The following is a 25334-nucleotide window of genomic DNA, read 5'->3' on the forward strand; positions in this document are numbered from 1 at the left end:
CCTCGCTTTGAACGGCCGCGTCCGTGCTCCACTAGGCGGAGCGGGCAGCCCGATAGGAAGGGTCGTCATGGCGACCACTTTTTGTTGAGGCATTCCGGCAGGTCGAGATCGGGCCATGGGATGGCTCCGTGCCGAGATGGTGCGTGGGACCTCGGCCCGGGTAAACCTCCTTCCCTGCACCGAATGCGGGACGTATCCAGCCGCTGGCACCAAACAACCCGCATTCATGGCTTGGCTGTACGAAGCCGAGCTTTAGAAGTGAATTGGCGCACCGAGAGGCATTAGTAAGTAGACTGTAATGACGAGGATAGTGTTTTGGCCCCGAAATTATAAAACAAAATTTGATGATTGGCAAAGGATTGGCAGTAATGATTGGCAGATGATGGGTAGTGATTGGCAAATTTTTGATTTGTTGAAATTTGATGTGCAAAATTGGTAGTGGGAGATGCCCGATGTGGTGGGATGGCAACTCTGTCATCCCTCACAAACTGGGGGCAAATGCGCTATAGATTATGGGGTGTATGGCAGTGAAAACTAGCCCGGGTGGGTTAGGTTATATTGATAGGGACTAGAGGTGACTATGGGTGACAAGAGTTAAGTAAGAGACTTGGTACCTGTAGTGGGGACGTAGTAGCTTAGGGTTTGATAATGACGGGGGAGCGCTGAGTGTAAGGGAAGACGGAGGAGCGTGAGGTTTAGAAGGGAGTAGACAGAGCAGATGATGCAGTGTGAATGGAAGTGCTGGTGAGCAGCTTCAAATGAGGCATCGGTGAGGCAATGCTCCGAGGTATGTGTGAGTGTACAAGTGATGAATGAGAGAGCATTGTGGATGAGTGTCATGGTGAGTAGTGAGTGTTGTGGATCAGCGCGAATGCGCTTGGGGGAGAGAAGGGTGCAGGCGGCACCAAGTATGAGAGCACAGGTGTGCAAGTACAGGTGTGTGGAATATATGGAGCAGAGAATGAGTGGTGTGGAGAGAGTTGGAGTAAGTGGTACGGAGTGGTGTGCATGGTGCGAAGGTGTGGATGGGGGAAGAGTGGACCCCTTTTCACGAGTACCCGGGGAGGGTAGTTTAAAGAATAGTTAGAAGGTATAGGTAAATTGTGGTTGGATATTGGCATTTGTGGTGCGGTTGCAGAATGGTATTGTGGATGGGTGCATTGGTGTGGTGAAATTGGCTGGTCGTGTGGCCTGTTAGTATGAGTGTGAATGGTTGGGCACTCCGCCACTGTTAGATGTCGGCCAGGTGAGGCCGCAGGTGGGCTCTGGGAGCCGTTAGTGTCAGTGGGTGCCTGAGGATCCCGGGTGTGGATCGGACAGCCCGTGCCAGAGAGGGCACTGAGGGGGTGAGAGTGCGAGAGGGCCTTCCCCAGTTAGTTAGGTTAGGGTGAGGAGCAGGTGAGCTCGGTAGGCAACAACAGTGGTGGAGGTGTGCAGGTGGGCGGACCAGCTGGGAGCGTCACACGACCCAGCCACCGAAATTGTGCGGGGGCACCGAGTGTTGAATCGGGGAGTGAGACCCAAATTGATGGTGTGCACCACAGATGGTCAATGGGATTTTGGTTCTTCGGACCACATAGAGTAATGAGGGCCAATGGTTTGGCAGGAGAAAGACCCCGGGTAATGTAAAGTTGTTAAAGTCATTTAGGAAATAGTTAGGATTGATGAACCTGTCGCACCATACGCAGCCACTTACCTGAGGTGATAATGATGACTCCACACCTGTGTTTTCTTTGTTTTGTGTTGCAGGAAATGAGAATTGCTGTTTGGATTCGTGAGACGCATCACGACGTGGATAAGACGTTGGGGTGATTCCATCTCTCCCTCCTTAGGAGGGACTGATGATGAATTGGTGATGGCAGATTTTGATGTTGAGTTGGAGATGGCAGATTTTGATGAGAGTTGGAAATGGCAAATTTGATTGGTTAGGAGGGAGAGAAGACGAATTTGGTTTATGGGAGGAACGGGGAAGACAGTAGGGACGTTTGTTGATGTGTAAAGTAGATGTTTATGGGTAGTGTTGTGTTTTGTGGATACAGTAAGGGGTAAGGGAGGGGCAATGTAGGTTACCTGGTGGGGGGGGGGGGGGGCGTACGGTAGGAACGTACCTGTCTCACCTGGTTCCCATGTGCCCCCAGTGTGCATTACCTTGTATTGCGTGCACTTTTGCGCCCTTACCACCTTACTCACTTGTCTTCTTTTGTCTCCCACCTCCGAGGATCTGGCTTTGGGGCAGAGAGAGAGGAGAGAGAGGTGCTGGCTCCGCAGTTGTGGGCCTGTACTTCCGCTGCTTGCTGCCTGGATCGATACACCATATGGACCGCAATTTTTGTGGCCGCCCACAATGGACCGCAGTTCTTTTGCGGTCAAGCACCACCCGTGGATGGACCTCTGGGTCAACGTGGCACCTATGCCATACAGGTGAACCACTTTTAGTTGGCCCCCTGACGGCCACAATTCAGAAATGGACGCGGTTGGCGCCTTTCTTTATTTCTAAAGAAGCCAGAAGGCCAAGTGCACTCCATGAAGGCAAGACCAGCGGCAGAACATCGGCCGGCTGCGACACCACCGGTGACCATGGACACTTAATTGTGCATTTTTATGAACACTTTATTGGTGCACCGGATGGTGCTGACTGTGCGTAATGGGGTGGTGCTTTTGGTGCTTGGACGGGGTGCTCTGCACATTATTAAAGGCCGCAGGGCCACAGGGCACTCGTGGGTTGGTGTATCGATGCTGGCATGCGTGCTCTCCCTATGCATAACATCTGCATGTGTTCCTCAAAGAACAGGTCCTGGATCGTAGTGTAAATATCAGTGTAGTGTTGTATAAATAATGCTCCCTACCGGCTGTATGTTTAGTTTGAGGATGCTTTCCGCGATTCGGTTATCCTGTGGGTGTGTTTCTGTTAGGAGAAGGGTGCAACGTCGCAGGGGGACATATTTACTCATTTGTGAACATCTGTAAAACTGTCGCACTCAGGGTTGAGTTAATAGTAGAGGGAACTACATCTGAGTGCCACACGAAAGTAGGTAAAAATTTATCGGGTCGGGACGCCCCGAGGTAGAGAAGGGTGCAATGTTGCGGATATGGGATTTGCATCCATCCATATCCGCTTGTAAATATTCCCCTATTTCCTCAATACTTCCCAACTATCCCCAATCCCCCATTCCCTAGTCCCATTTTCTGTAAACAACACTCTGTAGACCCGACCTCCCCCTATTTCCCCCATTAAATGTCGTGCCCAGGTTCACCGCATCTCATGTAAGACAACTATAGGACATCTTGCTAGTTATTCTTAGTCTATGTCAGTTAAGGACTCGTTTCCATTAATTCTGACCCTTCGTTGCACCAGAATGTGATTGTATGGCACCGTTAGGAAGTTTAGGACCTCCCAATACCTCCCCGCAGCTCTTCCTCACAGTTCAACAACAACAACAACAACGAGCACAGGAAGTGCACATCCTCACTCCGGCTTGGTTGGTAGGGGGTGTTGGGAGGGCACCAGGCCTTCCCAACGAGCCGCCATCAAACATGTGCTCGACGGGGTTACCAAATAGGGGCTCCCTGTCAGCTCCTCGTCAAGGGCGGAGCCTGGTAACCCCCGCACCCAATGGAAGCGGCGGACCGGCCCCAGTGGGGCGGAGCCAACCAGCCGAGGGCGTGTCACTCCCCGCTGAGCATGCGCAGGGAGAGGGAGGTGACGTCAGATGCGCGCTGAGCTTGAAGCAAGAAAGACGTCCCCTCCGAGCGCTGTGAGACCTCCCCGCATCTTCTGGACCGTGCTTTATCCTGTCCCCGAGCCAAGGTGCACCTTGTGCTATCGACCTACCTGTCCCTTCCTGCCATCAATCCCTGTGTAAGTCCGCCTTGTTCCGTTTGTCTGTGGTCTGTCTGGGCTAAGATAAGACGGTAATTAAGTGCCCATCTTTTCTGTGTCTTTACCTCACTCTGCCTTGTAATCTACCCCTTTTCTCCACCACTGTAATTATACCCTCCTCCGGAGGTCTTGAGAACTGTACCCCTTGCGTCGTTTCCTCTTTCCCAGTCGTCGTGTCCTTTATATCATTGATTTGGCATAGCACGATTTGGTCAACGTCTGGGTGGAATCGGGGTCTAGTCGGGGAATAACTGTTCGGTCACGGCAATACCACCGCTCGGTAAATAACATCTAAACCGCGTCCGCAACAATATATATATATATATATATATATATATATATACATATATATATATATATATATATATATATATACATATATATAAAAAAGGAATGATCGTTTTAAGGACATTTTCCCCGCTAGAGCGGGCGTTAGCCTTGCGGGCCCCATGACAATCATGGTTCCCTGTTTGAGGCAATGTTTTTATGGCCGGATGCCCTTCCTGACGCCAACCCTTGGTCACGCTCTTAGGATGCTGCGCAGGGATACGGTGTACCTATTTTAAATCGGGGTACACACCGTGATCATTCATCCCAGCAAGCTGGTACTCAATTTGCCGACCTCGGAAGGATGACAGGCTGAGTCAACCCCCCTAGGATCAGCGATCGACCGGGATTTGAACCCAGGATCCTAAGCCGGCACCCTAACTGCTAAGCCAACACCAGGCTAATATATATATACAAGCTGAGGTACCCGGCTTCGCCCGGGTTGAATAAGAATAATACAAATATATGATGAAAAGAACATGTATATTTTAGAGCAATATCACAGTACATTTCCTACATGACGTTTTGTCAATTTTCAATTTCTCAAAACCTCTTGGTATACAACATTTCTGGTTTTCTTACTTGGTGCCAAGACATAAAGATTGCTTGGTTTTCCAACCCTTGAGCAGCCCACGTACAGCTGGCCATGGGAAGTATATAGATATATATATATATATATATTAGGGTGGTGCTCAAAATATTTTTTTTAAAATATTTACTGGGACATGGCTTTATGTTGTTCCTTTTGTTCCAAAATGAAAAGACACCAAATATGAAAGCAATCTGATTTTATGTAGGGGTGCCGCATCAGCCTTCAAACTAAAGGTGTCTACAAAACTTTTCTATATATGGATCGAAAGCAAAACCAGAAGTTTGTTTTATGAAAATCCACCCTCCACTCACTTTCTTTGTATTCTAGCAAACACAAGTTACAATAGCTGCACAAATAGCACTATATTGCTATGAAAACTCAAATTCAATGATAACAATCCAAATGTTCAGTTCATAAAATGAAGAGACACCATATCACATAATATTAAAAAACCCAAATATAATGAGAAATGTAACTCCTATTTCTGGCCCTGTTTCACCACTGTTGCCTTCTTGGCATCGGGGTACATCTTCCTGTGAGCAGCAACAACTTGGAGCAGAGCTTGCTTTTGCTCTTCATCCTTTGTAAGGAGCTTATTGTAGTCTTGTATCAATGCGACACCCCTTTCTGCCCTGTCGTTCACCACGACTAAGCCACTGGCGGCTTTCTTTGCTTCCTGAAAGCTGGTTTCTTGCTCCCATGAACCAGGATCCTTATCCATCCAATCAGTTGGGGTCCCTAGGATGCTGAAGAAATGCTTGGTGTGTTTTGTTATAAGGCCAGCGATTGACAGGGCGGTTCCTCGTTTGATAGCTGGTCTCTTTGGAGAGGGGTTTTCACCGGCATTTTTCAATGCTTCAATCATATTGATCTTGCTTTCTTTGTCAATTCTGGTGTCAAAGAATGCAAATGCCACTAGTACTGGGCTCATGCACCACGTGTGGCGGCCAAGTGCCTTCAAGGCTGCCTGAGCCATCTTCTGATTGATTTGTTCAAACTTTTCCAACTTCTTGAAGAGGTTAATGTCATTCAGGGGAGCCTCAATAGCTTGTGGAGCCCGAAACCAAGCCTGTACATACACAAGGCAGACAAAAATGTTGAAGGCTCGGAGTTCTCTCGCCTCTCGAAGTGTCAAGTGGAACTCTGACCGAAACATGAACACCTGTAGTGAATATAGTGCTTTTGCCATCCATCTGGCTCTGTGCATTGCTCCTGGAGCCATGATCCGGATTCCACGAGGTGGGATTCCTCCCATGTAGATGACAGTCAGTTCTAGGAGTTCACGATAATCATCTCGTGGCTGCTGATCTTTCAAACACACAAGAACGTTTTTGCTTCCAACACAGTGTCTACAGATCCCATTGAAGCCTTCCTCTCTGAGAATTGATGGTGAAGAAACTTCCTGTCCTCGGGGTTGGTGATTATGGCCTCCGAATCTGCATGCCTAAGATCAAACGTCTTCTCCAAGGAGGCCTTGAAGGATGCTTCCTTTTTCTCTTGGGTCGCACCACCCCGCTTTGCACCTTTTTGGAGGCTCCTCCATTCTTCATATAGCCTCTCCAAACGATGGATGCAGTGCTGCTTCGTCGTTGTAGGTAGGTGAGCTTTTTCCCAGAACCTCACAACCTCTTCAATGGTGAGGGTTGCACTCTCCCGGGCAGTGCGATTCTCCTTCTTCAGGTGATGGAAAATCAGGACAAGAGATTGATGCACAGTCGGGACCTTGGCACCTTTGATGGCATCTCCAGAAGTGGACCCAATGAGAAACACATTATCCTGAGCCCGAGTTTTCAATGAAACACTGGTACTAGCACATGCCATATCTGCAAAATAAGCAAGAATGTGGGTAAAATCCTGTTAATTCTTACTCCACAGGGTCACTCTCTACAAAAGAGCCACAGTCAATAAGTTAGGCCTACATATTACACACTAAAAAAGCGTACCCCTGACCCCGGGAACCTGTACAAAACATGCATGAAAATTGCCCAGATAGTGATCATAGGAAGTCTCAAAACTGTATGTATAATATATTGTATATATATAATGTATAATGTGTATTTATGTATATTTATTATTTAATGTATATTTACTATATATTTATTTTTAATATTATATTTAATGTATATATATAATTATGTATTTATTTTGTGTATATACAGCCCAAAAAATGGGAATTCCTATTTTTGCATGGGGGAAAATACATCACTGATGTGGCACCCCTAAATATTATTGGATTCCATTCACATTTGGTGTGCTTTCCTTCGACACCAAAATGAACAAAAATAGACCATGTCCCGGAGAAAATCTGCATTTTGCTTTTTTGAAGCCCACCCTAATATATATATATATATAATTTTAGAAACAGGAATCAAATTCCTGCGAGGGGCTAAGTGTGAAAAAATTCTGACTCGATGCGGGGCTCGAACCACGGACCTCCGTTGATAACACGTCAACAGCCCACTGCGCTATTGAGCCAGCCACAATCTCCTCAGAACTTTTCCACACTTAACACTGCGAGCAATATATATATATGCAAAGATTTGCGGTTGGGAGTAAATCCAAATGACTCCATGGTAAGATCTCCAACCTTTAATTGAAGAAACAATGACAACGTTTCGATTAACAACATGTGACAACATCTTTGCCCACCCTACTTTGCAGATACCCCACCCACTTTGCATATAAGGGGATGTTGAGATGATTTTATCACTCTTGAGCAAGATTAACGGAGGCGTGTGGCTTTGTCACATGTTGTTAATCGAAACGTTGAGTCATTGTTTGTTCAATTAAAGGTTGGAGATCTTACCATGGAGTCATATATATATACAGACTTGGCATTTAATATGGAATTTTTTTTTTCTTGACTTGGGTTTACTTTCTGAACTCAGTATATCAATCTGGTGAGTTTCTTTTACCCTTCGGTGATGTCTTTGTTGAAAGAACCATGCCACTGATTGTCTTTCGCAGCAAGAAGTCAATAACAGGATTATATCACAGGTGGCGTGACAAAATGTAAGGACAGGTACATTTGACGATTGGCTTCACAATCGGGTATATAAGGGTTGTTGCGTTCTGTATTAGTGGAAAACAACTGCTGCACATCTACAAAAGTTATTGCCGCTTCCTCTGGAGATGGTCCGTCAACTTGACAATGCTGTTTGTCATGGAGTGGTGGCTTTACGAAATTCTGGCATGAAACCGTGCTATTGCTTGGCAGTATGGCATCACTCAAGGTCAGGTGTCAAAGATCCTGAAACGAAATGCTCAGAGGGGTGTCCCTACTCCAATACCGAGGCCAGGACGTCCACGCAGAACCACAAGGAGAGATGATCGCCAGCTGCACCGGTTAGTCTGCAATGGTCGTACCAAGGCAGCTAATCGGCTTAGGGCTGAGTGGCAGCAACTGACAAATGTGCCTGCATCCAGAAGGCGAGTCAACCAACGACTGGTTCAAGCAGGCTATCGTGCCAGGCGACCCCTGAGAAAGCCACGCCTGACCAGACAACACAGCCAGCGCCGATTGCAGTGGGCCAGAGAGCACCGTCAATGGCAGCCAGGACACTGGAATCACGTGACCTTCAGTGACGAGTCTAGATTTCTGGTCTATCGTCAAGATGGCCGTGTCCGAGTGCACAGACAAGTGCATGAAGCCCACAACGAAGATTGAATAGTGCCAAGAGTCCAAGCTGGAGGTGGTGGGGTGACCATTTGAGCTGCTTTTCATGCAGGGGGCAAAACTGACCTGGTTGTTCTGAATGGAAACCTGAACCAGTTCAAGTACATAGTACTTGGTGTTGTGTCATTGTAGTGCAACAAGTTGTGTCATTGTAGTTGTGTCATTGTAGTTTTTTGGAATCCTTATACCCTAGGCAACAAGACCTGAGTTGGTTCCATTTCTTTCAATGGCGTCTTTGGCGGCCATTTTGACTTTCAAAATGGCCGCCATTTTTTGCAATTTTGTATGTATCTTTTCACATCAAACACTTTGATTCACCATTTTTTCTGGCATTTTTGTCATTCCTTGTACAGAAAATCCACCAGAACACTTATATCCAGTTAACAGACGTTTTTTGAGAAATATCAGTCATCTTAAAATTCAAAATGGCCGCCATGGATCTGTAATCTTGTGGTGAAAGAAGGCCGCATTCCAGTGGATTGGGAACTGAGTACCCTCGTCCCTCTATACAAGGGGAAAGGTGGCCCTCTGGAGTGTGGCTTGTACCGAGCGATAAAGTTATTGGAGCATGGAATGGTAGCTGAAGAAGTATATGCACAAATTTTCTAGAGACGCCAAGTACAGGAAGAAATCTGGCTGCTTCAGTGAACGTGTGAAGTTAATCAGCGCCAACACTTGCCTCATGTACATTCGTGCCCATTGATACATTGGGAATTTACTGTGGCTCCTGTCAAAATCACTCAGCTGCTTTTCCAAGTTTAGATGTTCAATCTCCATTAGAAGTTGTTGATGGGCTTCCTGAATGCCTACCTCTTTCTTGTTTGCTTCTATCAAGTTATCCACACAGGCAGATAGAGCTTCGACAACTGCAGGCTTCTCTTTCAGAAATTCTGAAAGCCAGAGATCAAAGAATACCTCTAATGTGAGCTCATGAGCTTGAACAGCACGATTGTGGTGATTCCCATTGAGCATCTGATTTACTGTCACAGTGCTGTACAGATCCTTGCTCCAAGCTTCATCAAGCCCGCTGTGCTCAACAGTCCTCCCAAGGCACCTTAGTGCACACAAGACAGTGTGGAAACCACCAGAGCATACCATCCATTTCCCAGCATATTGGTCATGAAGATATTCTAACTTTAGGGCCCTCTTGTAAAGATCCATGTCAAATGTAACTAAGATCGTTCCAGTGTTTTCTGGACACACAACACTATTGAGGTATGAAAGCTTCTCAAGAACTGTCACCAGTGTTGCCCACTCATGAGCTGGTGCCTTAATGATAGGCATTGTGTGATCTTGATCAAGGTTGGGTGTCTTGTTCTCTTCTGGAGTGCACACACGAGAATTGTATGCTGACCAAACTGGTATACCGTCTGATGTCTCTTCATGGTGCCTCTGTGAATACCTTGAAAGTAGCCATGCAAAGTCTTGCTGTGTTGCATTAACAACTTTATCTTGATACTGACCAAGTTTAAAGTTTTCATAGCGTGGACTTCTACTTGGCTTGGGGTTACCAGTAATTGTACAGTCAGACATTTCAGTCACAGTTGGCAGGATGTTCTCAAGTTTTGTTGAGGTGTTGTCATGCAGCTTCAGTGGTTCAGCTACAGTCTCGTATTCTGATACATCTGGGGGAACTCGTTGATAGACAGCAAGAGCAGTCCCATGGAATGTGTTCCGTCCATCAGCTGTGTCTACCTTGGCATCTATGTTATCAGCTGAGCATCTGATTGGCAGATTTTTCAACAGTCCTGGAGGCACGTAAACGCCATTGAATTCATTCATATTCTCTTGGACTGTGGTGGCAATCTTTGAAGTGATCTCCTTTACACGTTGATATGAAACACCAACGCCACTCTGGTACAACATGTCTATGTCTCTGCGACTGCGGGGTGCATGATGGCTATGGAGTGAAAGTCCAACCCCTAATGGCGTTTCAGTTGTGAACCTGAAGGTTGAAGTTGAGGACTTTGGCTGATATTGCACCTGCCGATCAGATTTGAACTCCTGGATGATGGGCTGTCCAATAAGTGCACATGTTCCATTTATCTTTTCATTGCGTGATTGTGTTTTGGTGGTGGCTGCTCCCTGGATGATCCATCTTATCATACAGAACAGTTGTTCCGGTATTCCAACTTCAATACTGTCCTTTAGCGACCCCTCAAATTTCCAAGGATTTTGCCTCGCCTGTGTTATTGCATTTCTTATAATCTTTCCACTTTGATAGAGAATTTTGAACTTTGCTTGCATATCCTTTTGTTCAGCAGAAGCTGCCCGAATAGCTGCAGCACCAGCATCACTGGAATGAACTGTTGATAGTTTTCCAGATATGCCTGTGATTTCGACATTATCCAGGTTGTTCTTCAGTTTCTGGTTTAAGTATAGCCTCTTGTTGGGATCAAAACCAGGAACGTTGTGGTTCTGGACGATATCTTTATACAGAAGATGCACATCAGGCATGGGGATGAACTCTCCTTCATCAATCCTTTGCTGTATGATGCTTGTAAACTCTACTTCAGCTGCTATGGATTTCAGGTTCTCTTCCTGTTTGGCTTCAAAGGACAACTCACCACCCTTACCCTTCACATGGACGTTGAACATATTTTTTCCAGTTACGAGTGTAACAAAGGTGATGGTACACAATATCTCTAGCAAGTAAATCACCAGAAGTTATCACATCACCTAGGTTTACCTGCCAAGTCTTGTTTCCACTCTTATTGACAATATCTGTGAAATGCGAGCCTCTACTATAACTAGTACAAGGATGGAGAACCTCATTAGTATCTTTCTGGCAAAAGAAACATTTATCTCTGAAGAATGAGTCACTTTTGCTTTGAGATCTTGTAACTGTTGACACAGTTGTTGCTGAAGTTGACAGTGCTGCTCGGTTTTGAGGATTCGTCCCCTCTTGCGGTTCGTCAGATTTGAAATATTCTTTGATTCACAAGATTTACTAAAGTTCACTTCATCACGTTTGATATGAGCACGATTTGTCACTGCCTTGTAACATTGCTTGTGCCATGTAGCCTTTTTTTCTTTAAGTACTACTGAAGAAACATCACATAGTCTCTTACTAGCTGACGCAAAGCTTAAGTTGCCAAGTTGCACTCTTTTGTGTAAGCTGCTAAGAAATGTTTCATATGAAGCACATTTGAAATTGGCATGAGCAACGTCAACCAAAGGTTCAGGAGCTCTCTCTTGGCAGAATACACAAAGTTCGTAACTTGTGCATTGCTTCTCAGAAGGCGGCTCTTCAAACGATGACATTATGCGGCTGTGAAGCTGAAATCCAACTTGTATATGAATACCTGTAAGATAAAAAAGAATAAAGCAAATGTTCATATTTCTTTCATTATTGTAATTATAGTTATCTATGTGTAGTTGAAGACTGTAGAAATTAGAATACATACAAAATTGCAAAAAACGGCGGCCATTTTGAAATTCAAAATGGCCGCCGAAGACGCCATTGAAAAAAATGGAACCAACTCAGGTCTTGTTGCTAAGGGTATATAGATGCAAAAAAACATTGGTTCCACTAGTGTAGCAAATTTTGCACTTACATATAATAATTCTACATAACACCATGTACTAACAGGGTCATTCTGGAAGAAACATTGCTTCCATTTGCTCGTGCAGCCTTTCGAGGAAACTTTGTCTTCCAAGATGACAATGCACGGCCTCATCGTGCTCGCATGATCCAACACTTTCTTGCTGACCATGGTGTAGAGCATATGGAGTGGCCTGCCATGTCCCCGGATATGAATCCGATAGAGAACTTGTGGGAAGAATTAACGCATCAAATCGACAACTTGGACCAGCAGCCCACCTCTGTGCGTGAATTGCAGCAGACTATTGTCACTGCATGGCAATCGATTCCTGTCCAAACCTTGGCAAATCTCGTGAACAGCATGCCTCAACGTGTACGTGCTCTCCTGAATGCTCGTGGGGGTTACACGAAGTACTGAACTGTAATTTTACTGTCCGTAATCCAAGTCATAATTTAGCTTTTGTTTTTGTTGAAAAAAAAATTGGCTAATGAGCAAAATAAAGAGATACTTCTGGAAAACGTACAGAAGTTTAACACAGTACTGTCCATGAATTGAGTTCGATATCAGTTTACATCACTTTCAAGGATCAATTTGTTTGCTTCGAAATGTCAAATGTGGTTTTTGTTTCTTTTAAAGGTCACATTAACAAAATCTGGAATAATTTCAACATAATTCCAATGAACTTTTGGTTCTAAGTCATCTTGAAAAGTAAGTTCACCCCCACAAAAAAAATATTCCATAATAAATGCCAAGTCTGTATATATATATATATATATATATATATATATATATATATATATATACATATATATATATATATATATATATATATATATATATATATATATTGTTACAGACACGACTTTGATGTTAAGGTGGGCCGAGCGGAATGGCCGTCGTGTCCGCACAAATTACCCGATTATACTCGACGTTGACGGAGCCGCGCTACGCTGGATCAATAAAGGAAAAGAAGACACCCGGCTGGATTATAATGACAGACACCAATGTTTCGATTCTCAATTATATTCGTACGGAAAAGGTTAGATTACAGGGGCTAGAGGTAAAGCACAGAAAAGATGGGCACTTAGACACAGGCTTATCTTAACCCCGGACAGACGACAGGTAAACGGGACAAGGCTGACTCACACGGGGGTTGATGGCAGGAAAGCGGGTATCGATGGCTCAAGGTGCACTCTTGGCTCAAAGCAGGGTACAGTCCGGTCCAAAGATACGGGGAGGTCACAGCGCTCGGAGGTAACGTTCTTTCACAGGCGGGTTCTCTTCCTCTCAGCGATCGCAGGCAACGTTCTTTCTCAGGCGGGGCGCATCTGACGTCACAATGTCACATCCGGCGCGGGGCCGCGTATATCCGGCGGGGAGTGACACGCCCTCGGCTCGTTAGCGCCGCCCCAGATGGAATCGGTCCGCCCTTCTGATTGGGTGCGGGGGGTTACCAGGCTCCGCCCTTGAGGAGGAGCTGACAGCCAGCCCCTCCGTGGTAACCCCGTGGAGCGCGTGGTCAATGGCGCTAATCGAGCCGGTGTGAGGACGCATCCTCCCCCGCGCCGCCGCCATCTCCTCTGTTGTTGTTGTAATTGTTGGGGAAGAAGATGGAAGGAGGTATGGGAAAGGTCCTAAACTCACTACTGATGCCATATAATCACATTCTGGTGCAACGAAGAGTCAGAATTAATGGAAACGAGGCCTTAACTGACATAGACTAAGAATAACTAGCAAGATGTCCGAAAGTTGTCTACGTGTGGTGCGGTGGACCTGGGCACGACATTTAATGGGGGAATAAGGGGAAGGTCGGCTCTACTGATTGTTGTTTACATGCAATGGGACTAGGGAATGGGGGATTGGGGAAAGTTGGGGAGTATTGGAGAAAATAGGGGAATATTTACAAGCGGATATGGAGGCCAAATTCCATATTCGCAACATTATATATATATATATATATATATATATATATATACAGTATATATATATATATATATATTGTTACGATTGTAGGGGGTGGACAATGATTACGTTCGAACCAGGTAGAGTGTATAGATTAGCATGCTCCGATTCTCGTGAAGAAGAAGAACCACCATGTAATAAGTAAGGAATTTGTTTAGCCCGGATGTCGTGTAAGGTGTATCTTCGTCCCATTACGAGGAGTGGGGTATGTTAATTAGCTCAGGGATTATGGGTAATTTATCCCTTGTATGTCGTTACCTCTGTAATTTATTTCATATGTCCCTTTTGGCACCACAACATAGACACGAGCATAAATCGCGCATTTAAACACCCTAATTAAAAACCTACCGGAAGCCAGGACATTGAGCGTTGCCGCTGATGATATTGACTTTGGAAGCACACAGGACGGGCAGGCCGAGGGCCACGCCCAGAACGGCAGTGATTGGTGGGGGGTTTGATTGGCACAAGGCCAGGGTAAGATGGGACTTGCTGATCGGAGCAGAGAAGGACTGATAGGGAGCGACTCGCTGATTGGCGAAGCACCCCAGATGACCTCAGAGCCTGGGTGGTGAAGGAACGCCCTAGCGGACATTTTGGCTCTTGTCTTCTTCTTGGTTTTTTGCTCTAGCAGACATTTTGTTCTCGTCTCCTTGGCTCCTCGCTCTGACCGAATTCCCTCTTGCGCTTTTTCTCGCCTGGACCTCGAGATCTTGCTGGTGGTCGTGAGGAGGGAGAGCCGCGGCTTTACAAGCAAGAGCAACGGGTGGACGAGTGCAGCTGGCTCGCTGCAGCGTGACGAAGCCTGGAGTGAGCGCCACACACAGCGAGGCCTGGTTCCCGCCAACGAATGAGCAGTTCCCGCCAATGAACGTGCGTTTCCCGCCAACGAGCGTGTGGTTCCCACCAAGGCCCCGGACAATTTCCATGATTACTGACGCGACCCCACCAGAAATCAGAGTTAAGTGCACACAGACGCTATTTATTTGCAGTTATTTTATCCTTTGGCTGTGTTCAGGTATCTTTGGGAATGCTCCAATTTAGGAATTTATTATAATTTGACCGTGTTTTATTTTGTTACCGGCATTTCTTAATAAAGCCGGCATTTTCTTGTACATTTTTTTTTTTTTTTGTATACAAGATCGAGGCTCGTGAAAGAGCGAACATTAATCACACAGAAAGACAAACAGACACATAAAACAAATAACATCGGGAGCGGTAGACAAGATGGAGAGAGGGGGAAGGACACAAACACAACATTTGAGAGCAGGGACCGAGAGACATGGAGACATCGAGAGAACTGTGGGAGGGAGAGGGCTTTGGGGGGGAGGCATGGGAAGGGGGGGGGGTGGGAGAGGTATAAAACATATGGATACTGCCAGGACTTCCAGGAAAGAAGTTGGAATTTCAAACAAGGTGGATCTGGGGTGAATTAGCGGGGGTAGAAAAGATCAAGGTTTTGGATGGGGGAAGATAAGAGATGGTGGTGAACAGCTGTTTTAAAGACCTGGAGGGAGGAGTGTGATTGAAGTGAGTGTGGGAGTTTGTTCCAGAGGCGGGAGAAAAGAGGAATGAAAGAGTGAAGGTGAGCAGAGAGCTGAGATTTCGGCAGTTTAACCATCAGAGGGTGGCTGGCAGATCTTGTGCGACCTGTAGGAATATTTGGGGGACAGAGCACAGAGAGAGCTGGGGGAGCAAGGCCGGAGAGGAGTCGGTAGAAGACAGAAAGACCACCTACCTGCCTGCGGTGAGTGAGTGAAAGGCCCTCAGAGATAGCTTCATCGCGGGAGATTCCAATGATTCTGAAAGCTTTGGTTTCAACAGCATGAAGACGAGCTAGGTGTGAGGCAGGAGCACCAGCCCATAGGGGAGAACAGTATTCCATTGAGCTGCGGATGAAAGCCTTGTATGTGGTGAGGAGCTCAGGTGTGCCGAGGAAGGACTTCGCACGACGGAGGATGCCCAGTCGGCGACTGGCTTTGGAGGCCAGCTTGGAAATGTGGTTTTCCCAAGAAAGATCATGGCAGATAGTGAGACCCAAAAGCTTGAGCGACAGAACTTCTTGGAGAGGATTGTTGAGAAAGTAGATGGGAGGGTTGTCCAGTCGATCTTTTCGGAGAGACATAGTAAGAGTGTGAGATTTGTCAGGATCGAAAGACATGTTCCACTTGTTTGACCAGACTGTGATTTTGTCCAGGTCTTCAGAGAGTGAGGAGGCTGCAGACTGCCGATCTGAGGGAAGAGGAATGGAGCGGCAGAGAGTGGAGTCATCAGCAAAGAGATAGAGAGGATTTTCCAGAGAGTCAGAGAGATCATTGATAAAGACCAGAAAAAGCACAGGGCCCAGCACACTGCCTTGGGGAACTCCAGCCTGAACAGGAAGGGGAGATAGATTTGCAGGTTGCAGGGGAGATAGATAGAAGGGGAGATTTTAAACTCATCTCGGTTTGAGTTGATTTATTGCAGGTTTGAGGACTGCCAGTGGGACCCGTGAAGGTAAGCGCTCCAGTTTTTCCCCTTCCCTCTTGTTTCCCCACATGTATTCTCCACCATTTGAACTGAACACCTCAGAGTAACAGCTCGTTTGGTCATCCATGCTACGCTAAGGTGTTTGCCAAGGGTAGTCACGCGACAATATGTATCTTCAGAAAGCATTCAGACCCCTTGACTTTTTCACATTTTGTTGTGTTACAGCCTGAATTTAAAATGGATTAAATATAGATTTTTTTTGTCACTGATCTACACATAATACCCCATAATGTCAAAGTGGAATTTATTTTATTTTATTTTTACAAAATAATTAAAAATGAAAAGCTGAAATGTCTGGAGACAATAGGTATTCAACCCCTTTGCTAAGACACTCAAAATTGAGCTCAGGTGCATCTGATTTCCTATGATCATCCTTGGGATGTGTCTACAACTTGAGTGGAGTCCACCTGTGGCCAATTCAATTGATTGGACATGATATAGAAAGAAACACACCTTTCTACATAAGGTCCCACAAGTTTTTTTATACATTGGATAGGGCTCATAGTAGAGCTGACGTGCACGCGCACACAACACACACGGACATACTGATAAGACAAACACTTAACACAGCCACTGATCTTGGGGAAAGTGCCGTCACTATCGTCACTTCCCGGAATACTCTTGGTACCAGGGACGTCATAACATTGGCACCGCTTTTCTCACCATACCCAGCAGGGCATTTCCTCCTCCCCATGGATGCTAACCAATGGAGATTGTCCATTCTCTACCTTTTCAAGCAAGGGAGCAGCACATACCATTTTTAAAGTCTTTGGTGTGACTTGAACCGGTCCAAATCGGATGGGTGTTTTTATAGGAGACACCAACCATCTCCTTACTGAAAGGTCGTTGGCTCCCTACGGGACCTCTTCCACCTTTTGCCAGGTGTTGTTTTTGGTCCTGGCAGTGTGTCACAATCACACTACCCACTAGCAAAGCCCATGAGGGGTTTTGGTTTAGTTGCCGCCAACCCGACCATGCGGCAGGGTAGCACTGGGTTACATGTTACCAGTGGCAGTCCCAAAATATTGACCTGGCCAATAAAGTTGACCTGACCAAAAAAAAAAGTTGACATTGCATGTCAGAGTAGAAACTCTACCTGTCAGAGTAGAAATCTGGGTAAGAGTATAAAACAATTTCTAGTGTAGAAAGTTCCAAAATCCAGATGTACAAAGCTGATACTGACATACCCAAGAAGACTCGAAGGTGCAATTGGTGCCAAAGGCGCTTCTATGAAGTATTGGCCCAGGGGCTGAATAATTATGTAAATTAGATATTTCTGTATTTCATTTTTAGTTATTTTGTGAAAATTTCTAGAAAAAAAACAAATCCACTTTGATATTATGGGGTATTATATATACTGTAGATCAGTGACAAAAAATCTCAATTCAACCCAATTTAAATTCAGGCTTGGACACAACAAAATGTGAAAAAAAGTCAAGGGGTGTGAATACTTTCTGAAGGCAATGTATGTATGTATACTGTATATATATATATATATATATATATATATATATATATATATATATATATATATATATATATATATATACACAGTCACGTGAAAAAGTAAGTACACCCCATGTAAAGTTTTGACTTTTTCAACATATTTCAACATACAGCTATTTGATCTTCATTTCAACAATATTGATAGATAAACGTGATATAATATAACAAATATCATGAAACATTTACATTTTGTAGTCCATTGTACAATTTAAATAAACATAAATGCAAATTTCGTATGTGGAAAAAGTAAGTACACCCCTACATTTATCACTACTTCAAATACCTAAAATTAGAATCAGGTGCACCGGCTCAGGTGCAAATGATTAGAACATCGTTAGAGAGGATCTTGGAGGAACCTGTCTTATTTAAACCTCAGACATTTAGTTTGGTTTGTTCTTTGTTGTTGAAGTGTGTGGCATCACCATGCCTAGATCAAAAGAGCTCTCTGAGGGCTTCAGAAAGAAGGTTATAGATGCCTACGAATCTGGGAAGGGATTTAAAAAGATCTCCAAACAATTTCAAATGAATCATTCGACTTACCAGAAGATCATCCACAAGTGGAGAAGATTGCAAACAACTGCCAACTTGTTCAGGCCAGGCCGCCCCAGCAAGTTCAGCCCGAGAGCAGACCGTAAGATGCTGAAAGAAGTCTTTAAGAACCCCCAGAATGTCATCACGGGACCTACAGGTAGCTCTTGCCACTGTTGATGTCAAAGTGCACGAGTCTACCATTAGAAAGAGGCTGAACAAATTTGATCTACATGGGAGGTGTGCCAGGAGGAAACCTTTGCTGTCCAGAAAGAACATCAGGGCAAGACTAAAGTTTGCCAATGAACACCTAGGCAAAGACCAGCACTTCTGAAACAATGTGCTCTGGACAGATGAGTCAAAGGTAGAGCTAGTTGGCTACAGTACCAGAAGACATGTTTAGCGAAAACCAAAGATAGCATTTGACCACAAGAACCTGATACCAACTGTAAAGCATGGTGGTGGAAATATTATGGTTTCGCGCAGCTTTGCTGCATCAGGGCCTGGGCAGCTCACCATCATAGAATCCACTATGAATTCTTCATTGTACCAGAGGGTGCTTGAGGATAATGTGAGGTCATCAGTCGGAAAGTTTAAGCTCAACCGAAGGTGGACCTTGCGACATGACAATGACCCTAAACATACCAGTAAATCCACCAAGGAATGGCTGAAAAGAAAGAAATGGAGGGTTCTGGAATGGCCAAGTCAAAGCCCGGATCTAAATCCCACGAGATGTTGTGGGGGGATTTGAAACGAGCTGTGCATGCAAGAAACCCCTCAAACATCGCACAGCTGAAAGAATTCTGCATGGAGGAGTGGGCAAAAATTTATCCCAGTCGATGTCAGAGACTGGTAGACAGTTATAAGAAACGCCTACTTGAGGTTGTTTCTGCCAAAGGGGGCAATACCACCTATTGGAGCCAAGGGTGTACTTACTTTTTCCACAGAAGAAAATGGCATCTTTGTTAATTTTTTGTTGAATAAATTATTGCAAAGTCAACTACTCATTGTTTTTTGTTCAATTAGATCACCTTTATCCATAGATACTGTTTAAATGAAGATCAAATATTGATATGCCCACATATGTTAAAAAGATTTTAAAAAACATTCCATGGGAATTACTTACATCCCATGAAAAAGCATTAATGCTCCACATGCGAAATTTGCATTCATGTTTATTTAAATTATACAATGGACTACAAAATGTAAATGTTTCATGATATTTGTTATATTATATCACGTTTATCTATCAATATTGTTGAAATGAAGATCAAATAGCTGTATGTTGAAATATGTTCGAAAAAGTCAAAACTTTACATGGGGTGTACTTACTTTTTCACATGACTGTATATATCCCCAACATAAATGCTAAAAATTCTGACATTTCAGCTTTTCATTGATACGGTCGAATCAAATGAACATTATATTTTCCTAAACAAAACGGAAAATGTTCATCTTACCATTCAGGGCTGTTGCTGTAGAAGTGATGGAGGGTGGAAGATCATTAGGTTTTACTGCTGTCCTGATGTCCTGATCGGGGTATGCAGTGGACATTGCCTGCGTCACATTCCGGAAAGAAGTCGTCAACTCAGACATTACTCTGCCTGGATCAGTGGTCCAGACAAAGCTGTCTGAGTGGGAATATGCGTATGACCGACTTACTGTAGAGCTGGTTCTTGATACCATCTCTATTACTGGTTTGTCATGTTCCAACGGCTTCTCTGAAGGAACTTTCTTTCGTGTTTCTTGAGAAATTGATGATTGAGTTGGAATCATGCTTTGAGATTCCACCAAATCTACAGATAAAGGAGATATCAAGGGAATGTTGGTGGCCGAAGAAGCACTTTTGTGTGGTGAAGAAATTCCATCGTGTGATTTTTTTTTCATCCATTTGGAAGCATCGGCTGATGATCCAGTGCTCCTGTAAGTCACATCCACCTTGGTGGCAGGCAACGGTGCTGAAGGTTTTAAGGTGGATGGCTCTTCACTCGGTTTCATCGGTGGTGGGAAGCCACCTTCCACATGTAAACTATCCAATGACTTCATAGCAAGAGACGGAACTGTTACCTTACTGCTTTTATCCATTTTCATAAAGTTTATAGAACTTGCTGTAAACTTTGTAGAAGTTGTGGGTGCTCTTCGGTTAGATATTAGGCCTGCTTTTGTGGGCCTACCAACCTGTAAAGTCTTTGTTTTCCTCATTAAATTGTGGTACGAAACAGTAGACACATTGTTCCCCAACAGTGTACCTATTTCCCGAAGTTTGTTTGTTAATGTTGGTCTTGTTCTTGTTCGAAAAATCTCAGAATCTGTTGTAGGCCGAGTTTGAAACCTCCACTCATTGGTCAACAAACTGACCCTACTTGATGTGAAGTATGAAGGCTGAGACAAAGTTTTCCCTAAATCCCCCTGTTCAATCACAGATACCGTAACTACAGGGCTATTAATGCTCCCCGTGGAAACAGTTGTCATGTTCCTTTCTGTTTTAGCTGTGCTTCCCTCACCACTTGGTAACGGCAAAGACGATTCATGTGGGGAAGAAGGAAACGGTGGGAGATCTTTCCCTACAAACAAATCTCTATCCTTCTCTTCGCCATGTGGATGACCCTTTGATGGTAGTTGCAGATTTGTGAACTTCGTGTTGCCAGTGAAGACTTGAGCCACTTCTGAAGTTGTCCTCCATTTTGAATCTGCTTGCTCAATTGGCAGCGTTTGTGGTACATCTGCAGAGAAGGAACAAATTATTATTATCGGGGCAATCATCAATGGAGGTTTGCTCATGGAAAACATCAAATTTTATTTGACATCAACTTTTCAGTAGTTACGAGTTGCAATTTCAATTGTTGTGTATATACCAATCATATTGCTGAATACTTTTCATTCTATGATTTCCATAATATCCAAACGTGGTGCAACATCATATATATATGTACACACACATATGTACACACACCCACAAGTGAACTCGGTGGTTCTGATTCTACAATAAATGGTGCCAATGGTGTCCAACGACGTGTGAAGGGACACAAACAGGATGGGGGCCACACGTGTCCATCCGCCTGGGAAATACGCATTTCCTCTGTAGACAGATTCGCCGCACAGCATTGTTTAGCAGTTTCCGGTATGACATTACCTGTATGCTCTGCACATCTAATAAGGACTCAATGGTGTGTGCAAGTGTATGTATTGTTCGAGATTGAAAAAATGTCTGTTGCTGCTTCTCGCATATTCATCAGATATTATTGCCACAGTGGAAAAATAGAAATGGCGTTGATTGTGTTACACACTGTCTGAATTCCTCACCTGAACGCTTAACTAACCATGTTCAGCTGGACTGAGAAGGGACAGTTTTCAAAAACCAGGAAGATTTATATCTAGGTAATAACAATGTGCTAAACGTAGACAGGCCAACCACTGAGCTACCAGTATACGAAGGCCTGCTCTCAGTACATGACACATTAAAACTTCTTACAATCATAAATAATGAGAAATTATATTACAAAGCTTTTTCATGGACTAGGTGAAAGAAAACAAAAGAAAGTGTTCAAAAACTTATTTGTTTAAAAAAACAAACAAAGAAAAAAGAATATAAATGGCATTTTATTGTAGACAATGTCCAATAATTGCTTTAAGCAATAAAGAAGTAGATTTTAATATTGAGGAAATCAATATTAAAGATGTAGATAAGTGATCAAAGTTTTCTCTTGAACAGTGTATTTTGTAACTAGCAACGGTACCCACCCGATGGGCGGGGGCTTCAATTGGGAGGTTCAAATGAAAAGGCAAAATCTCAGAAATTGAACGCTTTTTTTTTAAATTTTAATTGATTTATATAAACATCCGTTAAATCATATCACACGCAAATCATCAAAATCTAAACAGTTTTTGTAGAATTTCAATAAAAGCCAAATCATTGTTCATATCGGTAAATATTATTCCATCGTGTTTGGGAAAATTGGAAATTGGAATAATTGGGAAAAAATTGGAAAAACAATATAGCCTATTTTACTCCAGGGGTTCCCAGGATTACCCACCCAAAATTTCGTTGCGATCGGTTCAGCCGTTTTTGCGGTACCTGGGAACGGACAGAGAGACAGACATTTGGTGAATTATAGTAAGATGAGTTTACCTGTGATGATGGCTGACATGATATTCTAGACTAGAGGTATACACACTCACCTCTGAACTTTCTAGCCTGGGTTGAATGTCGACCCAGCTATAAATTGTCATCCTGGTGTCTCCATGCAGGATGAGACATCAATGTGTATGCTGTCCCAGGGACGGACGATAAACTGGGCGTATCATCTACTCGCATTATTTGGTGAACGTCAAAGGCCCCACGGTGTCTTTAGCAAGGAGTAGGAGAGTTAGCACCGACACCCTGAGAAAATAACAAATTCCTGCCCTGACAGATTGTTGGGAATGCTATGGCAAATGACCGAGGATAACCCATGCCAAGAAACTGCTTCCGCAGCACCAGCTCACTGTAAAGAGTATGGTACATCTCATCTCATCATACCTGTGATTGCTGAAGGTGTGTCAGCCATGGGCTTCTCTGCCCTCTGTAGCACTTTAGTCTGAATCTTCCTGGTCGTTTTCTCAGAGGCACCTTGCATTTCCCACACTGTTAATGTGTAAGGAATTGCTGGGAGTATCTTTGTGGTTAGGAACCCTCGGCTGCTTTGTGGAGAGATCATCCTGTCTGAAGATTTTGACGTAATTGAATGCAATAACTGCTCTAGCAAAGGGTGTGTCGGAGTCGCAGATGTCCTCCGTCGTAATGTTTCCAATGATTCCTTTCGATCACTAGCTTGTTTCTTTGACATCTCACTGAGTCTTGGAGGGTTTGATCCAAGCTTTCTCCCATTGGAATCCATTTTGACATTAGTGGGGCGCCTCGTGTTCTGCGCCATCGTTTCAAGCCCAAGTCTCTGGCCTATCACGGGAGTGGTTATTTTTGCTGTTGAGAACCTTGTGGTCTTTGGTGCTGTTGATGTGCCGGATATGGTTTTGGTTAAACTCGACATGGTTTTCAAGTCTTTTGAACTAGAATGTATCGGTGTCCTCCCTTTTGGCTTCGAGTCTTCTCGGAAATGTTCTGGGACAGGTGACCTTTGGAGTTTGACGCCATTTGCATTAGTGACAAGAAATGTTTGGGATTTTTCACTTTGACGTTCTTTGTTCAAGTGATGCGATTTTAAGTGTTCTGATTTTGTAGACGACCGAACCTTGTCCACACCGTGTTCTTGCGCAGCACTCATTTTGCTCGGCATCGGTGTTGCCGTAAACCATCCGTTGCCCGTTGAATCCGCTATTTTGATAACTTCCGTCTGGTGTGAGGCATCTTCTCTGTGTGGATCTCTGTGTTTCAAAGTGCTCACCATAACAGTCGCAGCTGACCTCTCTTCTCGAGGAGAATCGGTCCATGATTCCAAAAATCCACCATCATTGCCTGTTCCATTCTCTACCAAACCCCAAATCCCATGCTTCAGGCAAAATAAGCAGAAGACAAAAACGGGGCACATCCTTGAATAACACAGCACCGGAGAGATGGAATCTTCCTTCATTCGATCTCTCAATACGTCTTCAAGGTGAACATCATGCTCGCTCTGTGGGTATAACAACAAAGCAATTGATGAATAAAAAGGACATCTTGTTTCCTGATGGAATATGCAAGATTGTGTAAAAAAAAAAAACTAGGACAATGCGACTGTGTCGTCAATATGCCTCCACAAAGTCCCAAAGATGAAATCAATCTGACCGAGGATAACCCATGCCAAGAAATTGCTTGGCATGATCAGAGCCACTGCATATGTATGGGCAGTGGATCACGTTTGTGAAGTTTCGTGTTGATCGGATAGGTTCGTTTTTCTATCCAAGATGGCTGCCAAACCACGTGACCTATGACATCATTTTAAAACTATATGCAACAGTGCTGTTAGATGATATTAGTAAAATTTCGCATCGATAGGGTGAACGGTTTCAGAGATATAATTATTTAATATTTTCCTTCAATCCAAAATGGCTGCCAAACCATGTGACCTATGATGTCATAAATTTAATATTTCAATACAAATGGGTCATAGATCATCATGTGCATGCAATTTCAGATTTTTACGATAAGGAAATTGATTAAAACATTTTGGCTGGTATACCACTTCACCTATGATGTCATCATTATCAGGATTTTGTTCCCCATTGGGAGTACTTGACAATGTGCCAAGTTTCATTTTTTTCCATTCAGCAGTTTCCGAGAAATATTTTTTTAATTACTTGCTTTTATTCCAAGATGGCTGCCATACCACGTGACCTATGACATCACAATTATCATAAAAACATTCTGCATGGGTGTCACTCATACTCTGAAAGATTCGTCTCAATCAGACATATGGTTGCTGCGAAAAACGAGGTTTAGCCCGTGCAGACGGACGGACGGACGGACAACCTGAAAACATAATGCCTCCGCCCGACGTAGTCGATAAAAACAGAATTGTGTGAAATAATAATTGTATAATTTTATATATTTTTTTCTTCTTTCAAAAGTTTATTGGATCAGGATTCAATTGCGAATTCTGCCTGCTGGTTGCATCATCACTATATAAGCTGGGAGTGGTGTGCAATTTGAAATTTTAGCCAGGGTGCTGGCGATTATGAAATGAAATGATGACATTTTAGCTACCTGCTACTTTTTGAAAAAGACACTGTTAACACTCACAAGAAATCAACACATGGGACACCAGGCTTAACGTCCATTCGAGGGACGAAGTGATTCGTCACCATTGGGAGATGGGG

General features: G+C 44.0%; 1 protein-coding gene across 1 annotated transcript in view; it reads right to left on the bottom strand.

The window, feature by feature from the left end:
• The window catches only part of LOC137430326 (uncharacterized), an 82594-nt gene that overhangs the window by 55879 nt on the left and 1381 nt on the right, over window positions 1-25334 (bottom strand). The window contains exons 2-3 of the mRNA XM_068121113.2: window positions 23062-24151; window positions 20003-21265 (exon numbers count right to left, since the gene is read on the bottom strand). Coding sequence (XP_067977214.2) covers window positions 20003-21265; window positions 23062-24109 — 2311 coding nt within the window. The 5' untranslated portion in view covers window positions 24110-24151. The remainder of the gene's footprint in view (window positions 1-20002; window positions 21266-23061; window positions 24152-25334) is intronic.

Source organism: Myxine glutinosa, chromosome 6 (genome assembly GCF_964187855.1).
Source record: "Myxine glutinosa chromosome 6, kmMyxGlut1.1, whole genome shotgun sequence".
NCBI lineage: Eukaryota > Metazoa > Chordata > Myxini > Myxiniformes > Myxinidae > Myxine > Myxine glutinosa.